The 23,608-nt window shown below is 45.1% G+C and overlaps 3 protein-coding genes across 14 annotated transcripts; 1 reads left to right on the forward strand and 2 right to left on the reverse strand.

Moving 5' to 3' along the window:
- The first annotated feature begins 1,880 nt into the window (after nucleotides 1-1,880).
- LOC126921827 (protein adenylyltransferase Fic) lies at nucleotides 1,881-4,415 on the forward strand. 2 transcript variants are annotated; one of them, XM_050733722.1, is made up of 3 exons: nucleotides 1,881-2,275; nucleotides 2,374-3,268; nucleotides 3,367-4,415. In XM_050733722.1, the coding sequence occupies exons 1-3, from the start codon at nucleotides 2,059-2,061 to the stop codon at nucleotides 3,740-3,742; spliced, it is 1,488 nt and encodes a 495-aa protein (XP_050589679.1). In that variant the 5' UTR covers nucleotides 1,881-2,058; the 3' UTR covers nucleotides 3,743-4,415. The 2 variants fall into 2 exon arrangements, with proteins under 2 accessions (XP_050589679.1, XP_050589680.1); XM_050733723.1 differs by having other exon boundaries at nucleotides 1,883-2,275; nucleotides 2,386-3,268.
- Nucleotides 4,416-4,856: 441 nt separating this feature from the next.
- LOC126921820 (kinesin-like protein KIF2A) lies at nucleotides 4,857-19,539 on the reverse strand. Of its 7 annotated transcripts, XM_050733708.1 has the most exons (13): nucleotides 18,766-19,537; nucleotides 16,022-16,116; nucleotides 15,840-15,944; nucleotides 15,059-15,199; nucleotides 13,767-13,797; nucleotides 12,424-12,832; nucleotides 11,784-12,357; nucleotides 11,465-11,714; nucleotides 11,229-11,383; nucleotides 10,939-11,145; nucleotides 10,667-10,841; nucleotides 8,252-8,344; nucleotides 4,857-7,245 (listed from the first exon to the last, which is right to left on the reverse strand). In XM_050733708.1, the coding sequence occupies exons 1-13, from the start codon at nucleotides 18,830-18,832 to the stop codon at nucleotides 7,094-7,096; spliced, it is 2,454 nt and encodes an 817-aa protein (XP_050589665.1). In that variant the 5' UTR covers nucleotides 18,833-19,537; the 3' UTR covers nucleotides 4,857-7,093. The 7 variants fall into 7 exon arrangements, with proteins under 7 accessions (XP_050589665.1, XP_050589666.1, XP_050589667.1 ...); XM_050733709.1 differs by lacking the exon at nucleotides 8,252-8,344 and having other exon boundaries at nucleotides 18,766-19,536; XM_050733705.1 differs by lacking the exons at nucleotides 4,857-7,245; nucleotides 8,252-8,344 and adding an exon at nucleotides 8,351-10,054 and having other exon boundaries at nucleotides 15,083-15,199; nucleotides 18,766-19,539.
- Nucleotides 19,540-19,788: 249 nt separating this feature from the next.
- On the reverse strand, nucleotides 19,789-23,593 carry LOC126921821 (mutS protein homolog 5-like). 5 transcript variants are annotated; one of them, XR_007712573.1, is made up of 11 exons: nucleotides 23,422-23,593; nucleotides 22,564-23,345; nucleotides 22,306-22,479; nucleotides 22,012-22,216; nucleotides 21,700-21,901; nucleotides 21,385-21,624; nucleotides 21,170-21,308; nucleotides 20,732-21,095; nucleotides 20,220-20,673; nucleotides 20,079-20,137; nucleotides 19,789-20,016 (listed from the first exon to the last, which is right to left on the reverse strand). XR_007712573.1 is itself a non-coding variant. In XM_050733713.1 (10 exons), the coding sequence occupies exons 2-10, from the start codon at nucleotides 23,082-23,084 to the stop codon at nucleotides 19,894-19,896; spliced, it is 2,181 nt and encodes a 726-aa protein (XP_050589670.1). In that variant the 5' UTR covers nucleotides 23,085-23,345; nucleotides 23,422-23,593; the 3' UTR covers nucleotides 19,789-19,893. The 5 variants fall into 5 exon arrangements, 2 of the variants coding, with proteins under 2 accessions (XP_050589670.1, XP_050589668.1); XR_007712572.1 differs by having other exon boundaries at nucleotides 19,789-20,137; XR_007712574.1 differs by having other exon boundaries at nucleotides 20,079-20,673.
- Nucleotides 23,594-23,608: the final 15 nt, after the last annotated feature.

Below are 23,608 nucleotides of genomic sequence, written 5' to 3' on the forward strand. Positions count from 1 at the left end.
TCGAATCTCGTGTCGCGTTCGAGTTCGAACACGCAAGCTAGCTCGTGCGAAAAGATTTTTCATCGTGCATGTGTCGTCTGGTTTCGATCCCTTACAATCGACTACGTACAATTTCGTTCGATTATGACAACTTCTAACCTAGTAGTTGTAGCGGAAAAAAAACGATATAACAAAAGCAACGTTTGCTACGAGTAATTTTTCGAAAAAGAATCACGAATGTCTTCCGTTCGTGGAAACCAAAAGCGTCTAATCTTGGACTGGACGCGACGATGATGAATCGAGCGTACGGACCAAGGGCGATGCGAAATCGCATAAGCCTGCTCGTAGCTTATACGCACTATATATATATATATATGTATATGTAGCCTGTCGACGACGGACCGACCAATCAAATGTGACCAAAAGAGACCTGTCTGTGTTCTATATATATATTTATTAATGTCGATGTATATTAACGAAAGGCGATTACTTTTTCGCGTTTCAGGATTATGCTCCGTTGTAGTTTATTTAGTTGGTCGATTCGATTGAAAAATAGGGAACCATAACGGAAGAACGAAGGGTTCTGAGTACTCGCGGGAAACGCAATTAGAGCAGAACCGGTCGCTGCTACGAACAACTTCTAGGGGAGAAAAGAACGTTTCTGTGTGTATTGTAGCGTCTGCTTTCTGTTTGGCGTCTCCTTTCGTTCGACTGCTGCTGTTCGAGGATAGCTAAAACTTACGATGTTTATGTAAACTTTACGAGAAGGAAAAACGGAACACCGATCTCTGCGTTCGTGTTGTCAGACGCACCCATGAACGATGGAAGGAAGTTTGCCCAGTTTATAGTTTTTCGTGATTAAGTTTACCGAACGAAAGCTTACTATCTGAACGGTCAACGGTAAAAACTAACGCACGAAATGAATGTGTTTTCCGCGAACGATCGAAACTCGAAACATTAAGCTCGTATGTAGCGCCATCTGACGCAGAAACAGTAAACTACATCCAAAGTTTGTCCGATGCTTTACCGACGTTCGCTACAGCGAGATGCGTAAAAGTACACGTATAAAAATTACATGTATGTATGTATATGAGACGATAATTTGTTTCAGAATTATTAAAGAGAAGAAGACAAAGCTAATGACGCGTTGATTTACATGTTTTCGGTGACTGGACCGTAGATATTCACCGCAATGATTGCGTTTGCAGGTAATGCGATGCGCGAGATCGAAGCCCGCGAACTGAACATAAAGAGAAACGAATGTGCTGCTTGCGTGTTGTTCGGGCCAACGAACAACGATGGCCTCGGTTTCAGGGTCGTTTCGGCTATTATTCGCTTGCATCGACTGACTTACCTCGCCTTCTTGTTCATTCGCATCATTCCCCCACCTCCTCTTTCGCCAGATCCTGACTTGCACTGTCTCCCAACTAGCCATACATCCTTTCGCCTAGCCTCGACGCTCTTGCTCTTAACGCTCGACTCGTCTCATTTCATCTTGTCACGTTATTACCATCTTTTGTCTCGCATCGTTTACCCTTTCTTTACCTCGTTTCCTCTTATCTCGTATGGTTCTCGATTCTCTTTCGATTATTGCAGGCACGTCTCGTCAAATTTTCTTCCCTTTAAGATACGTCCAAATGAAAGTGCGTAACGCATCTTCTACTCGATTTTATAAAATGTACGAGTTCCCTATTGCGTTTTATACTCGAGTAGATTGTAGCGAGCCGATCGAAAACCAAATAGCGCTATTTTGAATTCCTAAGCGCGGTATCTTGCGAATACGTGCTTTGATACGAGGGCGCTACCTTCCAGACTTGTTACGATCGATGCTAGTGACATCTGCGAGAAAGTGAGAGAGAGAGAGAGAGAGAGAGAGAGAGAGAGAGAATCGATTGGTTGCGTTGAAAATTAGACCAATCGAAAAGTAACACATGTTCGAGATGTCGAACGTAGCAGTGCGTCGTTTTGTCCCTGGTGCGGATCAAGGAGTAAAACGCGTTGGGAAAAATTTGAGAGTATGTTGCGACTCGCTGTCTATCGAAAGGGATATTATTTGGTCGAGCATTTGGTAAAAACACGATGCTGCTGTCGCGTGAAAAGTTGTGTTACGCGTTCTACGACGAGAAGCTTGGATACGTAAAAGATAGAAGAACCGAAAAGCAGAATGCAAATGTCGCTATGAGCATGACGGCGAATCGCCTAGTCGTGCTTTTCGTTTTCGTATCAGGAATCGCTGTTGCTGTCATCGGCACCTTACTGTCTCAGTACATTCGTGGTTTCCTGAAATATTTACCGGGTAAGTTTGTCCCAAGTTTCCGTGGAACTTGCACGATTTGTGCCATCTAATAGACCCTTTCGTGGACTTTTTAACCCGAGAACTGACAGTTATGGCAGTTATTCTTTCAGATCACGACTATCGTCATGTATTTATACCGCTTCCGACGGAAGGTGAGTTAAACGTTTACGACGAAGGTACCTTGGATTTAGCGTTGCCAAGGACTGAGCTACGTCATCAATTGGAAATTGAGAATAGCGCGACATCCACCGCGGAAGCTTTAACCTCGCTGTATCTGGCATTGGAGATGAAATTGTCGGGCAAACAAAAGAAAGCGATCAAATTGTTTCAGCATGCCGTGGCTTTAGCACCCCGCCACCCAGATATCTTGAATCATTACGGCGAGTTTTTGGAGCACACGCAGAACGATGTTATCAAAGCAAACGAATATTATGTGCGTGCATTGAGTTTTCAACCGAACCACGAAGGTGCACTGATAAACAGTCAAAGAACGGCTCGAGTAGTTGAAGAGTTGGATCGGAGAATGCTCCGACGCATAGACGAAAAAAGAAACACACTGTCCACGATTCCTGATAACAATGCCGCCTTGATACGAGCAAAGAAGGAGGCTTATTTTCAGCATATTTATCATACAGTTGGCATCGAGGGGAACACAATGAATTTAGCTCAGACCCGGGCGATCGTTGAAACGCGTACCGCTGTTGCTGGTAAAAGCATCGATGAGCACAACGAGATTCTCGGCTTGGACGCTGCAATGAAATACATCAACGCGACCTTGGTCAACAGGATGGGATCGATTTCCATTAAGGATATATTAGAAATTCATATGCGTGTTTTAGGACACGTGGATCCCGTTCGAGGTGGTCAATTTCGACGTACTCAAGTGTACGTTGGTGGTCATGTACCTCCTGGTCCAGGAGATATCCATTATCTTATGGAAGAATTCGCGCTATGGTTAAACAGCGAAAGAGCTATTCGAATGCATCCAGTCAGGTATATAACTACTTGTTTCCTCGCTCATTTCCAATCTACACCATACCATCTGACCGAATATATCGCAAATAATCGTTGTTTACTTTCTTCTATTCTAGATACGCCGCTCTAGCGCATTACAAATTGGTACATATACATCCGTTTTCCGATGGTAATGGTAGAACATCTCGTTTGCTTATGAACATGATTCTTATGCAAGCTGGTTATCCTCCGGTTATTATCCACAAGCAGCATCGACACACGTATTATGAGAATCTCCAAATAGCGAATACCGGCGACGTCCGACCGTTTGTTCGATTCATAGCGGAATGCACGGAACAAACGTTGGACCTGTTCTTGTGGGCAACCAGCGAATTTTCTAGGCAGGTTCCCGCGCTTAGTCAAGATACCTTGTTCACCGAACGACGCGATACTATCATTTTGGAGGATGACATGGCGACGGATAGCGTTACCAATGCCTTTGACACTGGCTAATAGCCTCGGTCTGCTTTTCCAATTTACGCTACACGTTTCCAAGTATCGTTAACGTTCGTTAAACCAAAGATCTGAATTCGCTAAACTATTCGTTTACCTCTGTTCCGTCTGCAACAACGTTCTTTGTATTTAAGTCGGAAACTCGGTTTTGCGAGCCTCCAACTTATTCCTGGAATTGCGAATGTTTGTCCTCCTTTTGCCTTTTGTTCCCATGTAACGAATTGAACATTCAGCCCGTTTCTACAGTTTTGTTACCTATGTCATTAAGTGTACATGGCCGCACACACAATTTCCTCTTCGTTAACTAGGTCTTTTCTTGATTTGTTTTCCTCAACGATCCGTTGACGTACATGCGTTCGCGATTACCGACGCATTTTCCCCCACACGATCCGGTATGCTTCCATTTGTAATTTCTCTTGCTTTTTATCGTATGCGCCAAGACAGTCGAAAAACGGAAAATCGTGTGAAACCCAATCAAAGACTGTGATCTAATTTAGGAATATACGTAAGTTAATATTTAATTAGGCGAGTTTTAAACATCTATATGGAATGTATGTTGGAAACGTCGCGTATAAGTTTAAGGTCAGATGCGTAATCGCTACTCGCTGGACGAGCTACTTGCGATACGACGTAAATACGTACGCGACTTTTAATAAATCCATTATTTTCTAAATCTTTACGTTGATATATTCTTTTTACCATCATCTACGCAAAAACAATTAATGTAGTCAGTACGATAAACGAACTTGCCATTTGATCGGCTAGCTTTAAGTCGATTATAAATATACATATATATATATATAGTTTATTTATCAAACAACTGGGTTGGGTATTTCGTTTGATACGCATATGACAAAGAAAGTGAAAGATTAAGACAAATAGCGTATCATTTGTATCATTGTCTCTGTTCAATCCTTTGTTTAATTTCGTCGGCAGGTTTTTCTCTCTCTTTATAAAAAGTAGAGTATCACCGTTGTAGCCTGATACGTTTTATGCCGATCGTAACGATGTTCCTCCCACTATCGTATCAAAGTATCCAATCCACCGATTCGAACGTTTTCTTTCTTATCTCGCTATTCGATTCTATAGTGCGATTAATAATAAGGCAAAGAAGTATTGAACGCTCGATTGCTACGAAACTTTAATTTTTTTACGTCTAATAAAACATTATTGACGCTTTGTTGGCGAAAGAAACGATACAGAGATAATTCCCATCGTTTTTAAGCGTGTTCGATTCAAATATGTATCACGAGTGAACAAAATCTTTATACGCTAAACGTGCAAATCTCTCCTTTTTTCAATGCGATATAACGATGTAGTTTTATCTATATAAATACATTTCTATAAAAATCATATTTAGCCAACAACGTAAGTTGACGACCTATTGATTTCACACACATTCGTTCTTCCCTCTATCTTCTCGCGTTCGCTCATTCGCTCAATAGCATCATACATACACGCATACACTCGCTCGTGCACATGCACATTCGTTCTCTCTTCGTTCCTGCTTGCCTGCTATGTCGTACTCGGTCCCACTTTCGATTGAATCCATAAAAATCGGATCGATCGCAAAACGCGCTGGACATTGTCGTTTTGGCAAGAAAAGACGCGCGCATGCATTCGTAGGTTCGCGAAGCGTATCCGTGAAAATCCGCTTCTCCGTAAAATTTGAAAACGGTAGGAACGAAACCAAACGACGGCAAGTAAGATAGAAACTGTTACATGGATTTTAAGATTGTCAAGTTAAAAAAAAAAAAAAAAGAAAATAAATAAAAACAGGCAAAATTGTAAAAAAAAAAAAGAGTATTCAAAAGCGAACGACGAAATGGTATACCTTTTGAAATCGCGTCAACTTGACATCCCGAAATTTAGTAATTGTTGAGACTATGGTATACGCAGGAATTAACGTTGCGCGAAACTTGGTACTTACATTATAAAATTATTTCGCGAAACGCGTATACTAATCGCAAGGGTGGCTAAAGTTATCGCGATCGCTGACCATAGACGAGTTAACTTACAATTTCTGTCGAAACGTGGGTTTCTTTAAATAAACTGAGATTTTTTCATTAAGACAGGGACGATTACGATTAAACGATCTAGCAAAGTCAATGTTGAAAATACGCGTTTAACGAACCACGACCGTACAAATACACGAGAGATTAGACGAACACGCGTATGCAGTACAAGAACTCTTCTTTTTTTTATTTATTCCAACTTTTCGACGGAAAGAGAAAGTACTCTTTTAACAGATGTACATTTATATATTTCTTCTAAAATTCGATTCATCCGAAATCGGGCAATTAAAGTTTGGCAATATAAATTAGGCGATCAACCGAGAATCCTTGTCTAAAGTATCTCGGTGAGAAACGAATCGAAAAGTTTGTTAGAAGGAAGAGAAGGATATGCTGTCCTTAAAGGATATCTTGTTTAGCGTGTTTCTCTTCTTTTAGACGCATAGAGGTAACACAAAACAGCTCATCTTGGATAATCGTAGACGCGCGTGCATTGATTCATTAGGTTTTCCGTTATCGATTCGTACGTACGTACATACGATTGTCGATTTAATCGCATCCAGTGGTCTGCGTATGTGCGGATTTATCGTCCAACGAACGCAACAGCATCGTTCAAAATGAATGGTAAGGGGATTACGAGTAAAATAAAGCGCGCGCGGGGCACGGTCGATTCTGTACGTACGCCGATACGTGCTATGATTTAGGTGCGTGATGCTGCGTGTCATCATGAACAATTAGAAGAAAAAGCTAGTGATCGGAAAAGAGGAGAGAAGCAGAGGGAGAAAGATGGGCAAAAAGAGGAGAGGAAATACGGTAAACGATTTTGCGAAAGAGTATGGACGGACGATGATCGTCTGTCGGCTACAGTTCATTTTGTTACTCGATATCGCCGGTTCATTGTCGAGGTTCTCGTGCTTTCGAATCATCGATGATCGATCGCAAACCGAAGAGGAGAGGAAAAGGAACTTCGGTATCGTTAAACGGATTCGTTTGCAGTTAAAGGAACGCGAACGGAAAGCTGATGCGACGAAACATGGTAACAGCGATGCTCGGAAAATCAATGGTATTCGAACGCTTAGACGGTTTACTGGTATTTTCTTTCCTTTGATTACGCCATCCTCGCCCACTGCCATCCACCACCACCACCACCGCTACCACCATCACCTTATCGTTATCGTAATCGTAAGATGCTTCTTCGTGCCCTCGTCTTTCTGTCTTTCTCTCTCGCTCATTCACTCGCTCGCTTACTCATTCGTTCCTTCATTCACTCGCGTTTCTCTCTTCCCCTCTCTCTTCACCCTCTCTCTCTTTGTGGCGCGCGCGCGTAAACTAATCCACGTTAATTGTATCGTGAGTTACGAGTTCGCGTCATCTTCTGGCTGATCTGTTCTTCTTGCAACAATTGTCCACGAAACTGACTGACTTGATCGATTGCGGCGTTCAAGATATCACGCTGCTGCACCAATAGCTGTTCCCAGTTTTGGGCATATTCTGCAACAAACAACACGTTTTCAGTGGTCGATTTCAGTGATTTGCCCTTTTGCAAATAATAGCAAACGGAAAAGGATCTGGTGAGTTTGCGAATGAACGTAAGCACGACTCGGTATGAATTTGCCGTAGCGACGGGACGCAAACGTAAACACGTTTCATGCGTTTCGAAACGATCGGCGAAACATAACGATCGTCTGGAAATTTTCAGGCAAATTAGGCCACGCTACGAATCGATCTCGATCGATTACGTTAGCGTGTATTGAAAGCGTTCCGGTTACTCGGAAAATGCAAAAATCCACGTACAGATTTCGTTATGTATATCTCATCGAGCGAGGCGTGCCGCGTATTAGTCCATTTGTATCACAGGCCATAATAGTAAGTAGTTAATACGAAGAAAACAATGCCGTTATATCAAGATTCCATAAAACTAATATTTATTAACAGCTTAATGTGTATTGTACATGTAGAGGAATTTTCGCGCTAGAATCAAACGCTCGGTTACTATCGCGATATTTTCAAAGATACACGGAGATTCGTTAATCGGAGAAGATAGGGCCAGATAACAGAAGGAAGAATAGAGAGGATAGAGTAGAATCGACGCGTAAATCGATATCGCGGCTTACCAGTTCGATGAACGGAAGAAAAAAATACACGTTGCTCTGTATCCGATTGTATTTACTGGCGCAGTAGTTTCTCGATCCAGTGCGTTCCGTTCAGTTCCGTGCTCGGCTTAGTGTCGTTTACGCTTAGGTACTACTGCCGATACGTATTTGTATTATACATATATATTGCGATAGATTTATGGAAAATCGCGGCTTAAAAGCAAGCATTACTTATCGGAGACGTCGGTGATGTAGATGTAAATGTCGATGCGGTAATGATGCCTTCGCGAATCGTGAACCCTGAACGCGTAATTAGTACATATGTATATCTCTGGTGCGGTATTAAAGTAAGCAACTTTTGACAGGCGACTTTATATATGATTTTGAATCGAATAATTTCGTACCGTCGGAAAACTGTTTTCTCTCTATCAGACGTCTACGTAAATAGAACCTCCTCAGGTTGGGCGACTCAAACTTTGTTCTTTTCCGTCTCAAATCTGCAAGGGTTTGTGACGTTACGTTCAAACGTGTCATTGTTGTTGCTGCTGTTGTTGTTGTTGTCGCAGCTGCTGTTCGAGCCTTTGTATTCTTTTACACATAGCTAAAAAACAATGATTTTTGGGCGCCGAACGCGCCCAATGACAACGCGTATGCCTCGTTTCTTGTTCCTATATGTACATATTACGTGTATACATATTTCCTTAGATTTTAAGAAATTCGCTTCCGTATCGATTTCGTTCTCGGCCGAACAAAATTTCGCTGACTCGGCTTGTAAAAACAAACGTACTCGTTGCCAGCGGTTTGTCTAGTATCCGCGAATGAAATATCGGTTCATCTGATCGGTTGATTGATACTACAAACCGGTCTCTCGCTCCTTCGATTGCAACGTTAAAAGCTTCACGTTAAAGCGTAAAAGTAACGATATCATCGATAGGAATGTATAAAAAGAAAAATAAGGAGAAATAAACGGAAGAAGAAACATCGTTGGTCCCTCATAACGGATAAACGTGCGCGAAAACAAATAACTTATGGCTCCTCCGTTCTTTTCACGTAAATGAAAAAGATCATGTACAGGCTGGGTAAGAAGATAAAGAGGATAACATTTTTAAAAAACGACAAAAGAAGATTAAAAAATTTGAAGGTGGATCGATCGTCGATCGGCGTACGAGATTTACGAACGTAGACGGTGGAGAGAGTGATCTCATAGCGATCGATGATGGTCGATCGACTGTCGTCATCGTCGACGCGGTACGAGGATTCGGAAGAGCGTCGTGTTTCATCGAGGGTGGGTCGCTTGTTCTCTTCTTTGTGGTCGTTTCGTTGACTTCGTTTTGGCGAATTTACGTTTAGATTGCCTTGTTCGATAGACTCGTCTCGTTGATAACGATGATCTTCCTGCCCGTGTTCGCGAGTCAGCCAATTCCGCCGTGACATATTAAATCGCGTTGTATCGCGTTTGGAAAGATTCGCGAACGATCGACGATCCGGCCAACGTGTCGCGTCCTCGTTGCTGTCGCCGCTTTCATCATCGTCCAAGTTGAATTTATCGCCGTCGAACAGTTTCGTCTTCTTTGCTGTCTTTTCATCGTCGAAGGCATCCAAGTTGTAATTATAATTAGAGTCGGCCACGACGTTCATCTCGCCGAAACGACGCGTCTTGGCATCGCTCGTTTTCTCACCGAGAGGCGAAGAATATTTTTTGACGCCGTCTCGATTGAAAGTGCCAGACCAATGATATTTTTGTACGCTCTTTTTCTCACCGGCAGACCGTTTGTATCGTTGCGCACGGTTCACTGTCCGAGCCCAGTTGTTGCTGTATGCAACGGAATACGCGTGCAAACTGTTCTTCGAAACATTTTCGATGCGCGATACACGTGAATCGATACCGGCCGTGTTCGCCGCGACGCGCGTCGTTCGAGTAACGTTCAACGATTCGTAGTCGCTATCGCACGAACTCGTGTCATTTTGACATTCGACCTCGTCCTTCCAAGGAGATTTTAATGAATTCTTTGTCGTTGTATCGACGAGTTTATTTAGGTTGGACCACGCGTCACCACCGGCAGAGTCGCGGTTATCGTTGTCTACTGGCACAGCCATCATCATCGTTGTCGTTGACGTTGTCGTTGTCGTCGTCGTCGTTGTCCTCTCGTCCTCTAAGTTCGGTTCTAACGGGCAGCTTGCCTTTGCCTTATCTTTACCGCGTGAATCTGTCGCAAAATTCCACATACACAATAACGCTTGGTGCCCCAGCCTTTTTGCTCCTCGTGTTTCACCGTATTAGGTTCTGTCGCGGGGTATCGAGACATTGTTCGATCGATAAACGGGTACGAACGAGAGACCGAAAACAAAAGTACGGCAGCGCTCGTAGTATAGCTTTTTGGACAGACGGACGCGACGAGGCGAACAGGCATGCGTTATCGTGTCATCGAAAAATCGTTAAGAAATCGAGAATTAAAAGGAAAGAAAAAACAAAAAACAAAAAAAAAAAAAAAAAACAAAAATAAAAAAGAAAACGCAAAATTATAAACAAAGCAGAAAAGATCGATCCGCTTAAGAAACGAAACGAACGGAAGTATAGAGAGGAAAGATATTACGCATGCAAAAGAGAAGAGAAACATTTGCATGTCGGAACAAGAGGCGTAAACTGAAGTTGAAAAATTCTGAAAATAGAAACGATTACGCGTGCGTACATGCGTACGTAAATGCGTGTGTGCGTGCATTTGCGAGTGTGTGTGCGCGGACGCGGCCGGGAGAGCGAAGACACGCTCGAATACAAGGGTTCGGAGTCAGTTGAAACAAACGCGGAAACGCCGTCTTACCTTCTTGGTCATAATCTACTTCGTGAGTCGTACTGAACACATTACGCGCGCCATCCAGGAATCTGGTCGTATGGTCCATGACCATTTTGTGCGTGTCTAGGACTTCCTCCTCCAACATTTGCAGCGCGGATACAGCTTCGTGGAACGTGTAAAGGTCTTGTGAAATCTCACCCTCCTGTTAAAAAAAAGAGTCGACCGAGTAAGTGGAAGAACCGGTCCGTCTCGAAACTCGGAAGCCCGAGCTGACGCGGAAATTCTATTTTTTGTCTTACGTTCAGAGACCGAAGCTGTGCCAAATCGCTATCCGACAATACACTGTTGTTCGACTGTTCCTCGATCTTTAATTCCCGTTCGTCGTCCGTCGGGGAAGCTTTCATTTCCGTTGGATCAGTCGCGGCCAATTCCTTCACTCGATCCGCATATCTGAGCGTGTTCAACGAATGTTCGCAGGAACTCATTCCCGGACTGATCATAGCTATCTGCGAACAAGGGAAGAGCAGTGGTAAGGAGGTGCGCGGTTCGTTTAAATCGATCCGCTACGCGAGAAACGCAAATCTGTTACCATGCAAGTTTTCGACTTTTCACCGATGAAGCTGTCCCTTAATACTTGCGTCAACTTGCTGGCTCTGAATGGCAGGTGCGTTCCTTTGCGACTCAACGCGCGGATACATTCTTTTAACGCCAACAGTGACTTGTTGATCTCGGCACCCTCCATACCTGTGAACAACGCGATGATCTTTGCACGCGTTTCACCGATGGACCTTCATCCACAGATAGAGGAAATTACGCGAAACTCACGGGTTTGTCTGTTGGCGGAAGACGTGTCTGCTCCCCTCTCGTTACCAGCAAGATCGATCAGAGAAAATTTTCCATGAACCTTGAGCGTACCAGGTATCCGTGCTGTGATTTGGAAAACGGCATGGGATCGTGACGAGTTGGAATTTGCACTGGTTTGACCACTCGTTCTGGCACTGTTTCCGTGCTGTATCAACTTCAACACTTCGTCGCAAGTCTCCACCACCTTTTCCGTTAATCCGAGTATTTGCACCTATGGGACGGGAAAAGATAGGAACAAGCTAAACGGGAAAAGAGAACAAGTAAACGCGTATAAGCGTACCTGTTGCTTGCCATCTTCTAGAACGCGCAGCTTCTCTTTGTCCTTCAATAGATCGAACACCTTGCCAGAGTAGATTTCGAAAAAGCTCGCGGAAATGACCAGATTCAACGGACGATACTTAACAAGCTTGAGGCATTTAAACACATCCTTAGCTACCATCGCGTATATGCCTCTTTTGCAATCCTGTGTCTTTCCGTTAAAATCACCTCCCATGGTATGCGTTTTACCGCTTCCCGTTTGACCGTAAGCGAAACACGTGGCCATCCCACCTTCGAAAATGGTTTGCACCAGAGGTTTAGCAGTGTACTTGTAGACGATCTCGTTGTTGCAAGTTTCATCGAACGCGTAATCGAATCGAAAGATTTGGTTCTCCAAGTATTTGGTTAGATCGACTTTGGCTTTTGGCTCGTGAACCACCATCTGATCTTTGCTAGGCACGCTGATCACATCTACCTCTTTGCGCGCGATCTCCTTCTTGTTCAACGGGCGCTTTCTGACGCACACTGTAATTTGATGGTCTTCCACGCTATCCGTTTCTCGAAGGGGCCTGAACTCGATGCTGTTCTGGTATTCCCTGTCGACGGAAAGACGTCAACATCTTGTATAGTATCACGCGAGAAAAGAAAGAATCGGGACTGACCTTATCATAGCGAGAAATTCCCAATTCGGATTACCAGGATCCAAGTTCATCAGAGCTTCCTTCTCCTCCTTCAACTCCGCTTGCCTCTGTCTTCTTTCCTCGCGGTTCTTCTTCAGCCTCTCGACCTCTTTCACCACGTTCGACCGTCTAACTCGCCCGTTATCCGCTTGTACCTGTTGTTGTTGCTGCTGCTGCTGAGACTGTAGCTGTTGTTGCTTTTGCTTGGCTTGCGCTGCCATGGAGGTATTGAAGGAAGCGGCCGTTGACGTAGGTGTCGGTGGGATGTTCTCCAATTCCCGGCGGCTCGTTAATCCAGCCACGGAATCACCGTGCCCATTCACAGTGACACCGGGTGGCATTATATTGGTTGGCCGACCCGTTTGTCGCGACAATTGTCTGTTGGAACCCGCTGCAAAGTATACATCAGTCGCGTGATGTGTTCAAGTTTCGGGGTCGAATCGAACGAACGTGTTCGCGCAGTCTGCTCGGTGGACCGACTCTCGCGGGAAAATAAACAAAATTCAGACGCGATCGCGTGTATCGAGAGAATCGCGCGTGTGTGTGTTACCGTGTGCCGAGACCTGCTCCGAGATGGCTTCAACCAATTCCTCGGTCTTCCCATCCTCGGTGCCGTTGATCTTATTTTTTCTTCCGAAACAGTAGCCCAACGGATCGAACCTCATGGCGATGACCGCGGTGAACGAGGTGAATTCGTAGAATCGACAGAAAGAATAGACGGAAAGAAAGGAAGGAAGAAACGAGGAAGGAAGGAAGGAAAGACGCGTGTGTGTCTGTGAATGAGTGAGAAAGAGGGAGAGGGAGAGAGAGAGAGAGGAAGAGAAAGTAGACGAGAGTGTACAAGAATGGAAGAAACGTAGGCTCGAATCGCACGACCCGATTATATACTCTGTTCGTTTAATACGTAGCGCATCGTCCGTCGAGGTCCTTGCCCTTGCGTGCCTTTGCATACGGCGCAAGAGCATCGATAGTTTGGAGCGTGAACACTCGCGCACCGCCGCTCGTTGCCACTGGTGGTGCTTCTTTTACATGACGCTGACATCGCTGTTACACCACGCGTATTTCATTCGCCATCGCTTGGCAAATCGATCCGTCCAGAGTTAGTGACCACAACATAGTAAACGCGGCGCGAAACGATCGCAACACGACGATACGCGCGTGAGAACGTTACATCGATCGCCGTTGACCAATCGTGCAAATTAAACGACTTTTGCGTTCGCGCGACATCAACTCGATCGATTCGTCGGATTAACAAACGACAACGCGACTTTTCTTATTTGTGCAAACCATTATACGTATGTAATGTTTGCTCGCGTACGACATACCTTTTACTGGAATCGACGGCTTGGTTGAATGCTGAAAAAAGAAACAGAAAACATAACGTAACGTCGTCAAAGAAAATTTCAATACGAGTTATTCAAGTATTATATACAGTTTAATATTCTGTAATTCGATGGTGTTCGAAAATAACCAATAATAAGAAAGATAAGTAAATAAATAAATAAATGCAATGAAAGGAGATGGTATGTTAAATAAAACGTTGGTCGATAGTCGAGCGTGGGTACGATACGTCGTCTAAAAAACGTTGACGGAAAAGCGAGTGCAAAATGTACGAATCGTAATCGATAGAACGTAATTCCGTACGTACGTGCATACGTACAACGCCGTACACGGAACAGAATCGATGTTTCGCGGTAAAAAGCAAAGGAAACGTAAATCGAACGAACGTGGTAGAAAAGAAAGCGGGATGAGACATCGCAATTTGATGCACGTCAAACTCGTTGTTCGACGTCCGGCGTTCGATCGAACGAAAAGCACGGTAATGCGAGTACGCGAGAAGCGAGGAAATGATAGGAAGCGTGCGTGGGACGACGACGACAACGTCGTTTTAGAACGAATCGCAATGTTCCGACGAGAAACGAGCTTAAAAAGAAGGAAACGCAAAATAAGGCGAGGAAACCGGTATCAGGCGCGTGGTTGTTGGCGACAAAGGTGGCGCAGTGTATCGAGTGCGATCGATCCTCGAAACGTGGCAAAGTAGCATAGAGAGAAGGGAATGGAAAATAAATGGGGAGGGAGAGAAAAACGCTGACGTTAAAGCTGAGTTTACATCAATCCAGTTACTGGATCAAGCGATTACGTTCCAGTTCTTTAACTGAAAATCGGTTCATGTCTACGGTATTCCAGTCTCCTTTAAACAGACGAAGAACTGGAAAATCGTTGGTAAATCGTCGTGGCAACGAATGCATTGTACTACGCTTCAGACAGCACTGGTTATCGAGTCGTCTACGCGATTCCAGTAACGTTGGAATATTGCGTTCCCGATGGTGGGAATAAACGCCAGGAGTTGAACTGGATTGCTCGCTGGGATAACGACGTTGTACTGGAATCGAAACACTGTTTGCCTTATTAATACAATTACGATCCAGCGCTGGACTGAACTAGTGGACTGCAATGCTACTGGACCGATGTAAATCTAGCTTTACGGCAAAGAGAGAAGGAAGATAAAACAAAGTAAAGCCGAGCGTTTACGTGTAAGTGCGTGTGTTTTAAGGATAAACGAAATACAAAGGAGTATCAGGGTGGGAGGAAAGGAGCGTGGGTTTCGCGCGTTTACCGAAAGAGCAGTAACGACTCGTACAGGAAGCGTTGCGGATGCAAGGCCGTTTCTTGCGGTATGACCGCCGTGCCGTCCAAGGGAGCCCTCCTCTTGGTTCTCCGACTCATCCACCCCCTCGTCCTCTTCGCCCGAAGAATCCTGCTTTTCGTTCGAATTTGATGGCGCGCGCGATTTGAATCGGACACGTAATTCGAACCAGATACGATTCGAAGAGAAACTACGACCGCGACGATATTAGGAGGGGGCGGAGGAGGATCGACGAGCGTGAATCGTCGAGAAGAAGTGGTGCCGGTAGAGATTGCGGGAACGCGGGACGATGACACGACGATGCGAGGTCGTATTGGGGGATGCGATCGGTTTCGGACGGGAGAGACCCGATATCGGTGATGATCCATCGCAGACCCAAATCCGTGATAATGAGCAGCGTCCATGGAGGAAAAAAAGATGTAATCGTGTTAGTAGGAGGAACGACGCGAAAGTTGCGACGTTGAGCGTGGTCGCATGCTCGATCGGTAGCGATTCGACGCGAGCCGCGCCAAAGCTACGACACGTGTCTCTCACCGAAACAACGAACGCGGATGAGAGGTTGCCTAAAAACACTACGTACACGGAAATTGAAATTGCTCGATCACGTGCGACGTAATTCCATCGTGTACACGATGGAAACGCGATTTCGTCGTTTCTTTTCTTCTAACTGATGGTTCGTCTTCCGTGGTTGTCGCGCGCTGTTTGAAAGAGAAAGAGCGCTTGATAGATCGAAGGATCGCGCGATACGTACCCTTGCTTTGGAAATCAACACGTGATTGTTGATCTGCGAAGGTGGTTCCATGGTCTTTTGATTCGTCAGGTCGGGATTTAAGGCGACGATCGCGTCCATCTCGACCTAAAAGCGAAACAGAAAATGAAAACGTTAGAAACCTCGCGCGCACTTTATGTCTCGGTCGTTCTCGCGTGAAGTACCTCTTTCCCTTTGGTCTCTCCTCTTTCGAACCATTCTACGGTGACGGTACGCTGTTCCCAATTAATACCGGAAACGACTGCCGAGTGGACACGACCTGAAACAAACACGAATTCAGCGTAGTTTGTCGGCAATTCGAGAAACTTTCCGCTAAAGGGAATCGTAACGAGGGATTCGTACGAAGGACGCGCAAGTCGATCGAATTGAATTCGAGTATCGGTTTGCAGCGTTAAACGGAGAGTAAGAAACGAAGAATGCGGTTTTTCTCTGTTTCGGGACGATGCTCGTGTACGCGTGATCACGAGCTTTAAACTCGCGATGTTTTAAATCGATTAAGGCGAGGGAAATCGTTTCTTCTCGTTTCGCATGGTTATTCGATCGAGGACGCGCCGATCTCCAGACTCGCGGAGATATCCAGCGAGGTAACGTGTTCATAGATGACGTAAGAGCGGATAAAAGGTAAGGTTCGGCGAGGCGTAAGAATCTCGCGACAGGCGTCCTTATAAGGATGCAGCGCCCACGTGTGCGCGATTCGCTGCGAATCGACCACGCGTCGTCGTTCTATTCGCTTTTCATTTCGATTTCGAATTTCGGGCAAGGTCTGCACCGCGACCAAACGGCCTATTTCGGCGCCAAGCGCCAGTCATTCGTTGACTCGTCGACTCGCGAGTAGTTGCGAGGTATATACCCGTTAAAGACAAATCACGCCAAAGGCAAAGTCGTTATATCGCTCCATGCCGATGATTCTGGGGTAAGAAAGTAACGCGCCGTTCCTCACAGTCCGTTTAATATCAAAAGGTGTCGCTGTCTTTCCCACTTTGCGACCAGATTCTTTGAAGTTTCAACGATGTCTCTATTCTTTGGTAATACCGGCGATAAAACGATCTCCTAAATTACATAACAATAATAATAATACCCTGATGCATCCTCTAAACACCGTATCATCAGCACCGTATTGTTCGGCAACTTCGAGTCGCCTGCCGAGGTCGGTTCTTATTGAGCCCTCGACCCAGTCATAAATTATCGTAAGACTAAATAGCGACGACTATGTGCCATTATGTTGCCTCGAAAATGCGTCGTCGCTAACATACATATAATATACGCGACGACGGGGGACCTGGCCACTTGTTGCATCGCCATGCTGCGTCGAGCTGCGTTTCCATCGCGAATACATCCTACACGGTATCCGTTAAATACCTGTAGACAGCGTGTAATACTCTTAACGACTCGTAACGAGTCGTAATGTTGGATCACGATTGAAGATAATCGAATTTGCCTTTGGGAAATTGGCGAACCGCGCGAGAATCACAACGAATCGAAGATCGAAGATTCTTGTCGCGTGTATAGTCGTACGTGTATTCCTATTTATATGGACGGGTGCAAGCTATAAATATTATTACCGTGGCCGAGATTGGGTCACCGATCCGCTTTCTTCCTGCAACTGTACGGGCGCTTTTCCAACTATCGCTAACCGTTCTCGGCGGACACTGCTGCGACGTCGATCGTCGTTCCCGATCGCGTATTCCTCGATCGAACGTAACGACCAACGATCGTTTCTGGCCGCTGCGATGCGGCCAACCGACTCTCCTTTCTTGGCGAACGATCTGACTCATTCACCGAGAGAGCGCGAGTAAATAAAATAGCGCGTTGTTGGTTTGGCGTAAACCTTCTCGCGACCAGAGTATTCCTCGAAAACGTCGATTGCATTCGATCGAGGAAGCACCGTGTCGCGGAAGGATTCACGAAGAACCGATGCATCGTGGTGAACATATGTCTAGGGACAGCTGTAGAGTTGCAAAGCATTCAGAGTGCGTAAGGAGGGATGCAATTAACGATTCGAAAGAGACGACGGCATCTCTTGTTCTGGTCTCGTTGCATTACGAGTTACATCGGACGAGAGGAGTCCACCGCGTTCGCGGTGAAAGGATATCCGTTCATCTGCCAGCAGCGGAATCGCTGGTATCGAGAGGCGATCGTTGTCGCATGGGAAGGAACTAGAGGATCGGCGACCGAACGAAAGATACGACAACCGCGTGGTCTGTCGCATTGGTTCACACCGGCGCGGCGCGACGTGACTAACCCCGTACTCGAAGCAAGTTTAAAAAAGGAAAAAAGAAAACAAATATAGCGTGAAAAGGTCAGCAGTCGGAACGCAAGGGCAAGAACTTGCACTTATATAGACTAGCGTATCGCGACTATTCGCTCGTTTCTCGGTAGCTATCGTGTATGTGCAGCGCGATGCCCAATGCCCATCTACGTGAGTAGGCGACGTATGTATATCGATATATGTAGTTGGCCAACAGAAGGATGCGACGTAATATACGATGCGCGACATGCGGCGTGCAGCGGCTGCACGAGTAAGGGTAAGTTATCCGGTTCGTTTGCTAGATTCACTTGTATCAACGTACTATCAACGATTTTCGTCTCCGTGGGAATAGTTGATCGCTGTACCAACGTGCGAATCACGACGAATCGGTGTTTCACGGTAAAAACGTGTGCGCGGCGCGGAGCGGCGAAAACGGTTACACGATGACGACGACGACGACGACGACAACGACGATAAACGATGATAGAAGTGTCTCGCATATTCGTTGTATACGGGAAAAGAAGAGAAAACAAAAAAGGGGAAGCGGGTCAAGCGGTGTTCGATTTTCGTTGGCAGTAGATAACGAAAGTGCGAGGCATCGCGCACGCGATCGGCTGTCTGAAAATGTCTAAAAATAATTTGGCAAGATACGTTACTCACCGTCTGTCCTCTTGATATTTATACTGTTGCCGGTCTCAATGTTGTACATGCCGTGGTCCATGGTCATTTAGTCGTGTTCTCACGCCGTGGCTATGCTCGTAAGTCGGCCGGTTTTTCACCGGATCGAACACGACAACGATGGAGAAGACGACGACGACGATACGACGCGACGTCGATGATGTTGACGCGAGAAAAACGCAGCGATTCTCGAGCAACAGAAGCCTTACGAAGACCGTATAGTTTACGAGACTTCGAAATCCGACCGTTGACAGTTACGCCAGCGTTCGCGTTCAAAATCACGCGGCTGTGCTGCGTTCCTCTCCACCGTCGTAATTCGTACTTTTCCCTTTCCGTCACCGTTGCTGCTACCGCTGCTGTTATCGTTTTTCTGCCCTATTTTGCTGGTACACGGTGTCCCCGTGCTTTATCCTCGCTGCTGTTCGTTCTTCTCTTTGTCGCAATCTTAACCGCAGTCGCAGTCTCGCTGTCGTTGTCCACCACCTCTTGCCGTTGTGTATTTTCACGTCAGGGACGTCGCCGATTGTGTCCAAGGCACGCCCGTTTTGCGAATTCTCGTTTAAACGGTAGCTCGTGTAACCCGCGCGACAGCACGCTCTCTTTCCACGAATTTTTAACTACGCCAAAACGAAAACGCAACGACTCGAAATTACATTCGAAGATTCGTTGAATTTCACGAACGAGATGTTTCCGGGATTTTGTGCCGGGATACTGCCAGTGTCCGTTATTGACAACGGAAAGACTGCGAGCGCCAACTCTCGGTCGACCATTACCGCCGCGACATCTGTTACTGTGCACGTACTTCTTTTCGAGCAGCTGCATTCTCTCTCCATCTATTGGCAATTTCAGACATCGCTCCGTCAGCCATTTTCTCCGCCTGATCGTAACCACTTGAAAATATTTAAACACGATCAGGTCGGAGATAAAAACCAGACTCCGGACGTGAAATTGAAACGTAGCGATAAATATCGGTGGCCTGCTGTTGCGGAAGACCAGATATCTTAATTTTATCTCGAAATTCAACTCGTTTTATTTTCATTCGTTTACGTATAAAATACAAAGATGTTTTATTTATTTGTCACTGTAACGATTGGACTTCGTAGCAGACGACTACTTTATTCGAATCGAGGTGCCTGCGATTATTTCGGAAACACAGCTTGCCGCACTAATGTTTTTAGTTCCTCCAAATCTAAATCGTTGTCCCCTTTGAATCGATCGACGATACGTTTCATTCTAAAATCAAACACTCTCGATAGTTACATATTTTACGATGCTGCGCGTAGGAACTATTTTACCTATCGATACGACAATGAATACTCGATGGTAAATCGTGTTGTTTTATCTTCTGGAATACCTGCGATTGATCGAATTATAAGTATATTACTAAATGATTCGTATCCTACCAAACAATCGTTAAGTTAATCATGCTTAATTACCAACAATCCTCGCTTAACAACGTCTTCTTCCAGTTCCGCGATTCTCGCTACGTAATGCGCGAAACTGCGCTTTGTGCTACCGTTGATCAGACGGTAGAGAAAAGCCAGTGATTCATCTTGGTCGATCACGCATTCGAACGTCTATATTCCAAAGAAAGGAAAAAATGGAAAGGGAGAGAGGAGGAAAGGGAAGAGAAAGGGTACACAAGTACAAACTATCGACAAAGATGTTTTCTCTCACCTGAGTCTCGATTACAGGAGTTTGAGGCAGTAACGCAAGTACGTTATACGCGTGCGTCGCGGCAAACACGTGAGGACAGTCCGAACCTCTTTCGGCGAACGTGTTCAGTACGGCCGCAACCAGCGACAATCCGCTAATTTCGGACGTTCCTCTGTCTAATTCGTCCGATATTACGATCGAATCTGATGTAGATGCGCGTAGAGCCACGTTTATCTGAAATGTAAACTCGTTTTTTCGATTCGGTCCAGGCAAACGTACACCGCTTGCCTACCTGCCGAAGATTCTGTAGAAACGAACTCGCGTTCAGTCCGATGCTTTCTGTGTTCGACATTTGAGTCAGAACACGAGATATCGTTCCTATCGTCGCGGTTCTTGCAGGAACGTAACAACCTATATGAGCCATGAACACTACGAGTCCAATCTGTTTTAGGTATACGCTTTTGCCGCAAGAATTTGGCCCTGTTAAAACTTTGATTAAACTCGCACCTTCCCCCGAACGTATGTCGTTTGGCACGAACGTCGTCGCGCATTCCATTAGCGGATGCCGTCCTTCGACCACATTTATGATCTTTGACTCGGTCACGTTTGGTCTGACATAGTTATAATCGCGCGCCACTTTGTAAAACACCAATAAACTATAACGATCGAGCAGTGCGTGTTAACCATCGAATTGTTTGTACGACCTTTGGTTGCGATTACGGGTACTTACATGTCCAATTCGGCGCACAGTTGAATCGTGCGTAAAATTGTTCCTGTGTGTTTCTTTATGTATCGTATTAACTTTTGTACGATATGATTCTGCCGAACAGCTATTTTCAATATGATGTCACCCACGGTCTCGTCTAATTCTAGAATAAACCAGCCGAATAAGAACAAACAAGTGTAAAAGCTTGGTTCGTAAAAGCGAAACAATGAAACACCGACCTTTCGCCGAAGCACTTTTGTAATAATGCACCTGATTAATGCTGAATTTGAATTCCAAACCAGGGTAAGTAGCATCTTCCGTCGGCGGAGTCGGATTCCACTCGTTTATCGCTAAAACGTAGCCAATGTTTGGCAAATATAGCATGTTACAACCGGTGACGGAAGATGGAAGATGCTCTCGCATATCTTTCTCTCCCATTTGCGTAAGCAGTTCAGGCAAAGTACGTCGCACATGATTCACTGTGAATCAAGAGGCTCCGATTACGATTACGATTGACAATTCGTAGGAACAATCAAGATAAATCTTGCACGCACGTTCGTCCAGCAAGGGGTCGACATTCGGTTTAACCACGAGCTTGCCTTCGCGTCTGCTCTCGCCAAAATCCACTATGTATTCGATAAAGTACTTAACGTATTGCATCTCGCTTGTGATACTTTCGGCTATTTGCCTAAACAGTTCTATTCGTTCCGCGTATTCTTCGCATATGTCCGCGATACAAATTACGTGCGAAATGGTCTGAAAAGGCAAATGAAACCGTTTGACTGAACGAGCAAGGCCCAAGGATCGTTCGTATATCGTTTATAACTGGATTCAGCAACTAAAGGAATAGGAACAAAGAATCGAACCTTGTGCAATTTATACCAATTGGATGGCTTGGCTTGCGGTCCGGAACAACAGGCAAGCACGGTGTTGGTCAAACGATATACGTGCCTTAAGCAAGACGATAAATTCTCGACAACGCTATGGTTCTTCGAATTCAGAAAAAATTCGACAGCGTTTAATCGTTGCTCTAATACGGCGATGTTTCGCGTCGGATGGTGTAGCGTCTTCCTGTGGTTACAGATACAAACAAAAACAATAGGACAACTAGGTGTCTCCCGCGGACATACACAACTAACAGTAGATAAACTAGAAGTTACCACAGGAATTGAACTCCCGGTCTGGAATGGCAATAACGATTCAGTAACGAGAATAAACTGATTCCTTTCATCGTTGTACTTGTCTTGCCAAATTTAAAAAGGCTTGGGTGATCCCTGGCTTGGACGATATTCAGCGCCTTGTAAGTGTCTTCGTCCATTATGACCAAATCTCGGCTTGTCCGGCAAAAATATAAAACCGAATAGAATGGAAAAAATTGCGGATGATGGGAGAATGGAAGGAAAGTGATTTCGACTTACAGGTTGAGGTAATTAAGCGATACGAAGGACGGTTTTCCGGATGGATCCAACGCGATGTTGTTCCAGTGTTTGTCAATGAACAACAAAAGCGAACCCAACGCGTGTATCATAGCGCAACATTTAAAATTGAGTATAGTATTCAAAAAGGTCAGTCTGTCCACGTTATTGACGTTCTTCGGCTCCGAGTCGAGTCGAAGACATCTCACCCTGTGAGAACACCGTTCGTAGTTATGCTCCTTTTTGCAGGTTACTTTCAACACGGCGTTACACACGGTACTTCGCGAATCGAACGAATTCGTTTCCTCGTTCGATGCTTCCGTCGTCAATATCTTTTTTATAGCATTGGTAAAAGCAGCGGGTGCAGCAGCGTTCGTAATCACGTAACGCGGCAAACATTGCCTATACAGAGCATTCGTTACGTCGAAACGTTCAACGTCGTCCATCGTGTCTTCCAAAATGAATAGTTCGGACGTAACGATGTTATAGTAAGCGGCGCCAAGATGACTGTTGTTCCAAATCATCGATAAAATTATCTAAGGAAAGAAAGACGGAAGACAAGACGGTTTGTTTGATACGACATTTTCGAAAAAGGAAGAGAAGGTAGAATAGAAATTTCAGTGAGACGTGCCTCGTCCGTGTCTTCGAAAATGGCTGTGTCAGCCGGAGGGGGATCGGCTGTGTCTTTACCGGTTTTCGATCGCGTTGCTTTCTCCAGCTGGTCGATCGTTGCTTTTTCTTCTTCGTCGCTGCTATCCGATATCAAAGATTCGAATTCGCTACGTCTTTAGATAGAGATTAGAAAAATATGAGAGAACGTGTAAAGAATAGGAAAATACGATAATATAAATCAGTACATACATGAGTGCGCTCGACGGTGTCGACTTACGAATAGTTTTAGATCCTACGCTGGACAGACAGTTGAGTATATGTCGACGATTCGACGTCGACGAGTCAATGTCGTTGGATCGTCCTGTTTCATCAGAATAATCCATCATAGTAGGAAATATAAACGGATTTGAGCAACAGACAGAACGAGGTATGATTC

The sequence above is a fragment of the Bombus affinis genome, chromosome 11 (assembly GCF_024516045.1).
Source record: "Bombus affinis isolate iyBomAffi1 chromosome 11, iyBomAffi1.2, whole genome shotgun sequence".
In the NCBI taxonomy this organism is placed as follows: domain Eukaryota; kingdom Metazoa; phylum Arthropoda; class Insecta; order Hymenoptera; family Apidae; genus Bombus; species Bombus affinis.

What these genes read in the sequence shown, in the direction of transcription:
- LOC126921820 (XM_050733704.1), bottom strand. Translation starts at nt 18,832, where the DNA reads ATGACCATGGACCACGGCATGTACAACATTGAGACCGGCAACAGTATA. An exon ending in GAGAGACCAAAGGGAAAGAG is followed by an intron (nt 15,945 to 16,021) that starts GTACTTCACGCG and finishes TTTCGCTTTTAG; the next exon opens with GTCGAGATGGACGCGATCGT. An exon ending in GAATTTCTCGCTATGATAAG is followed by an intron (nt 12,358 to 12,423) that starts GTCAGTCCCGAT and finishes TTCCGTCGACAG; the next exon opens with GGAATACCAGAACAGCATCG.
- LOC126921821 (XM_050733711.1), bottom strand. Translation starts at nt 23,084, where the DNA reads ATGATTTGGAACAACAGTCATCTTGGCGCCGCTTACTATAACATCGTT. An exon ending in CCGGGAGTTCAATTCCTGTG is followed by an intron (nt 22,217 to 22,305) that starts GTAACTTCTAGT and finishes CTGTAACCACAG; the next exon opens with GAAGACGCTACACCATCCGA. An exon ending in TTCTACAGAATCTTCGGCAG is followed by an intron (nt 20,674 to 20,731) that starts GTAGGCAAGCGG and finishes TTTACATTTCAG; the next exon opens with ATAAACGTGGCTCTACGCGC.
- LOC126921827 (XM_050733722.1), top strand. Translation starts at nt 2,059, where the DNA reads ATGCTGCTGTCGCGTGAAAAGTTGTGTTACGCGTTCTACGACGAGAAG. An exon ending in TTTCCTGAAATATTTACCGG is followed by an intron (nt 2,276 to 2,373) that starts GTAAGTTTGTCC and finishes CAGTTATGGCAG; the next exon opens with TTATTCTTTCAGATCACGAC. An exon ending in ATTCGAATGCATCCAGTCAG is followed by an intron (nt 3,269 to 3,366) that starts GTATATAACTAC and finishes CTTCTATTCTAG; the next exon opens with ATACGCCGCTCTAGCGCATT.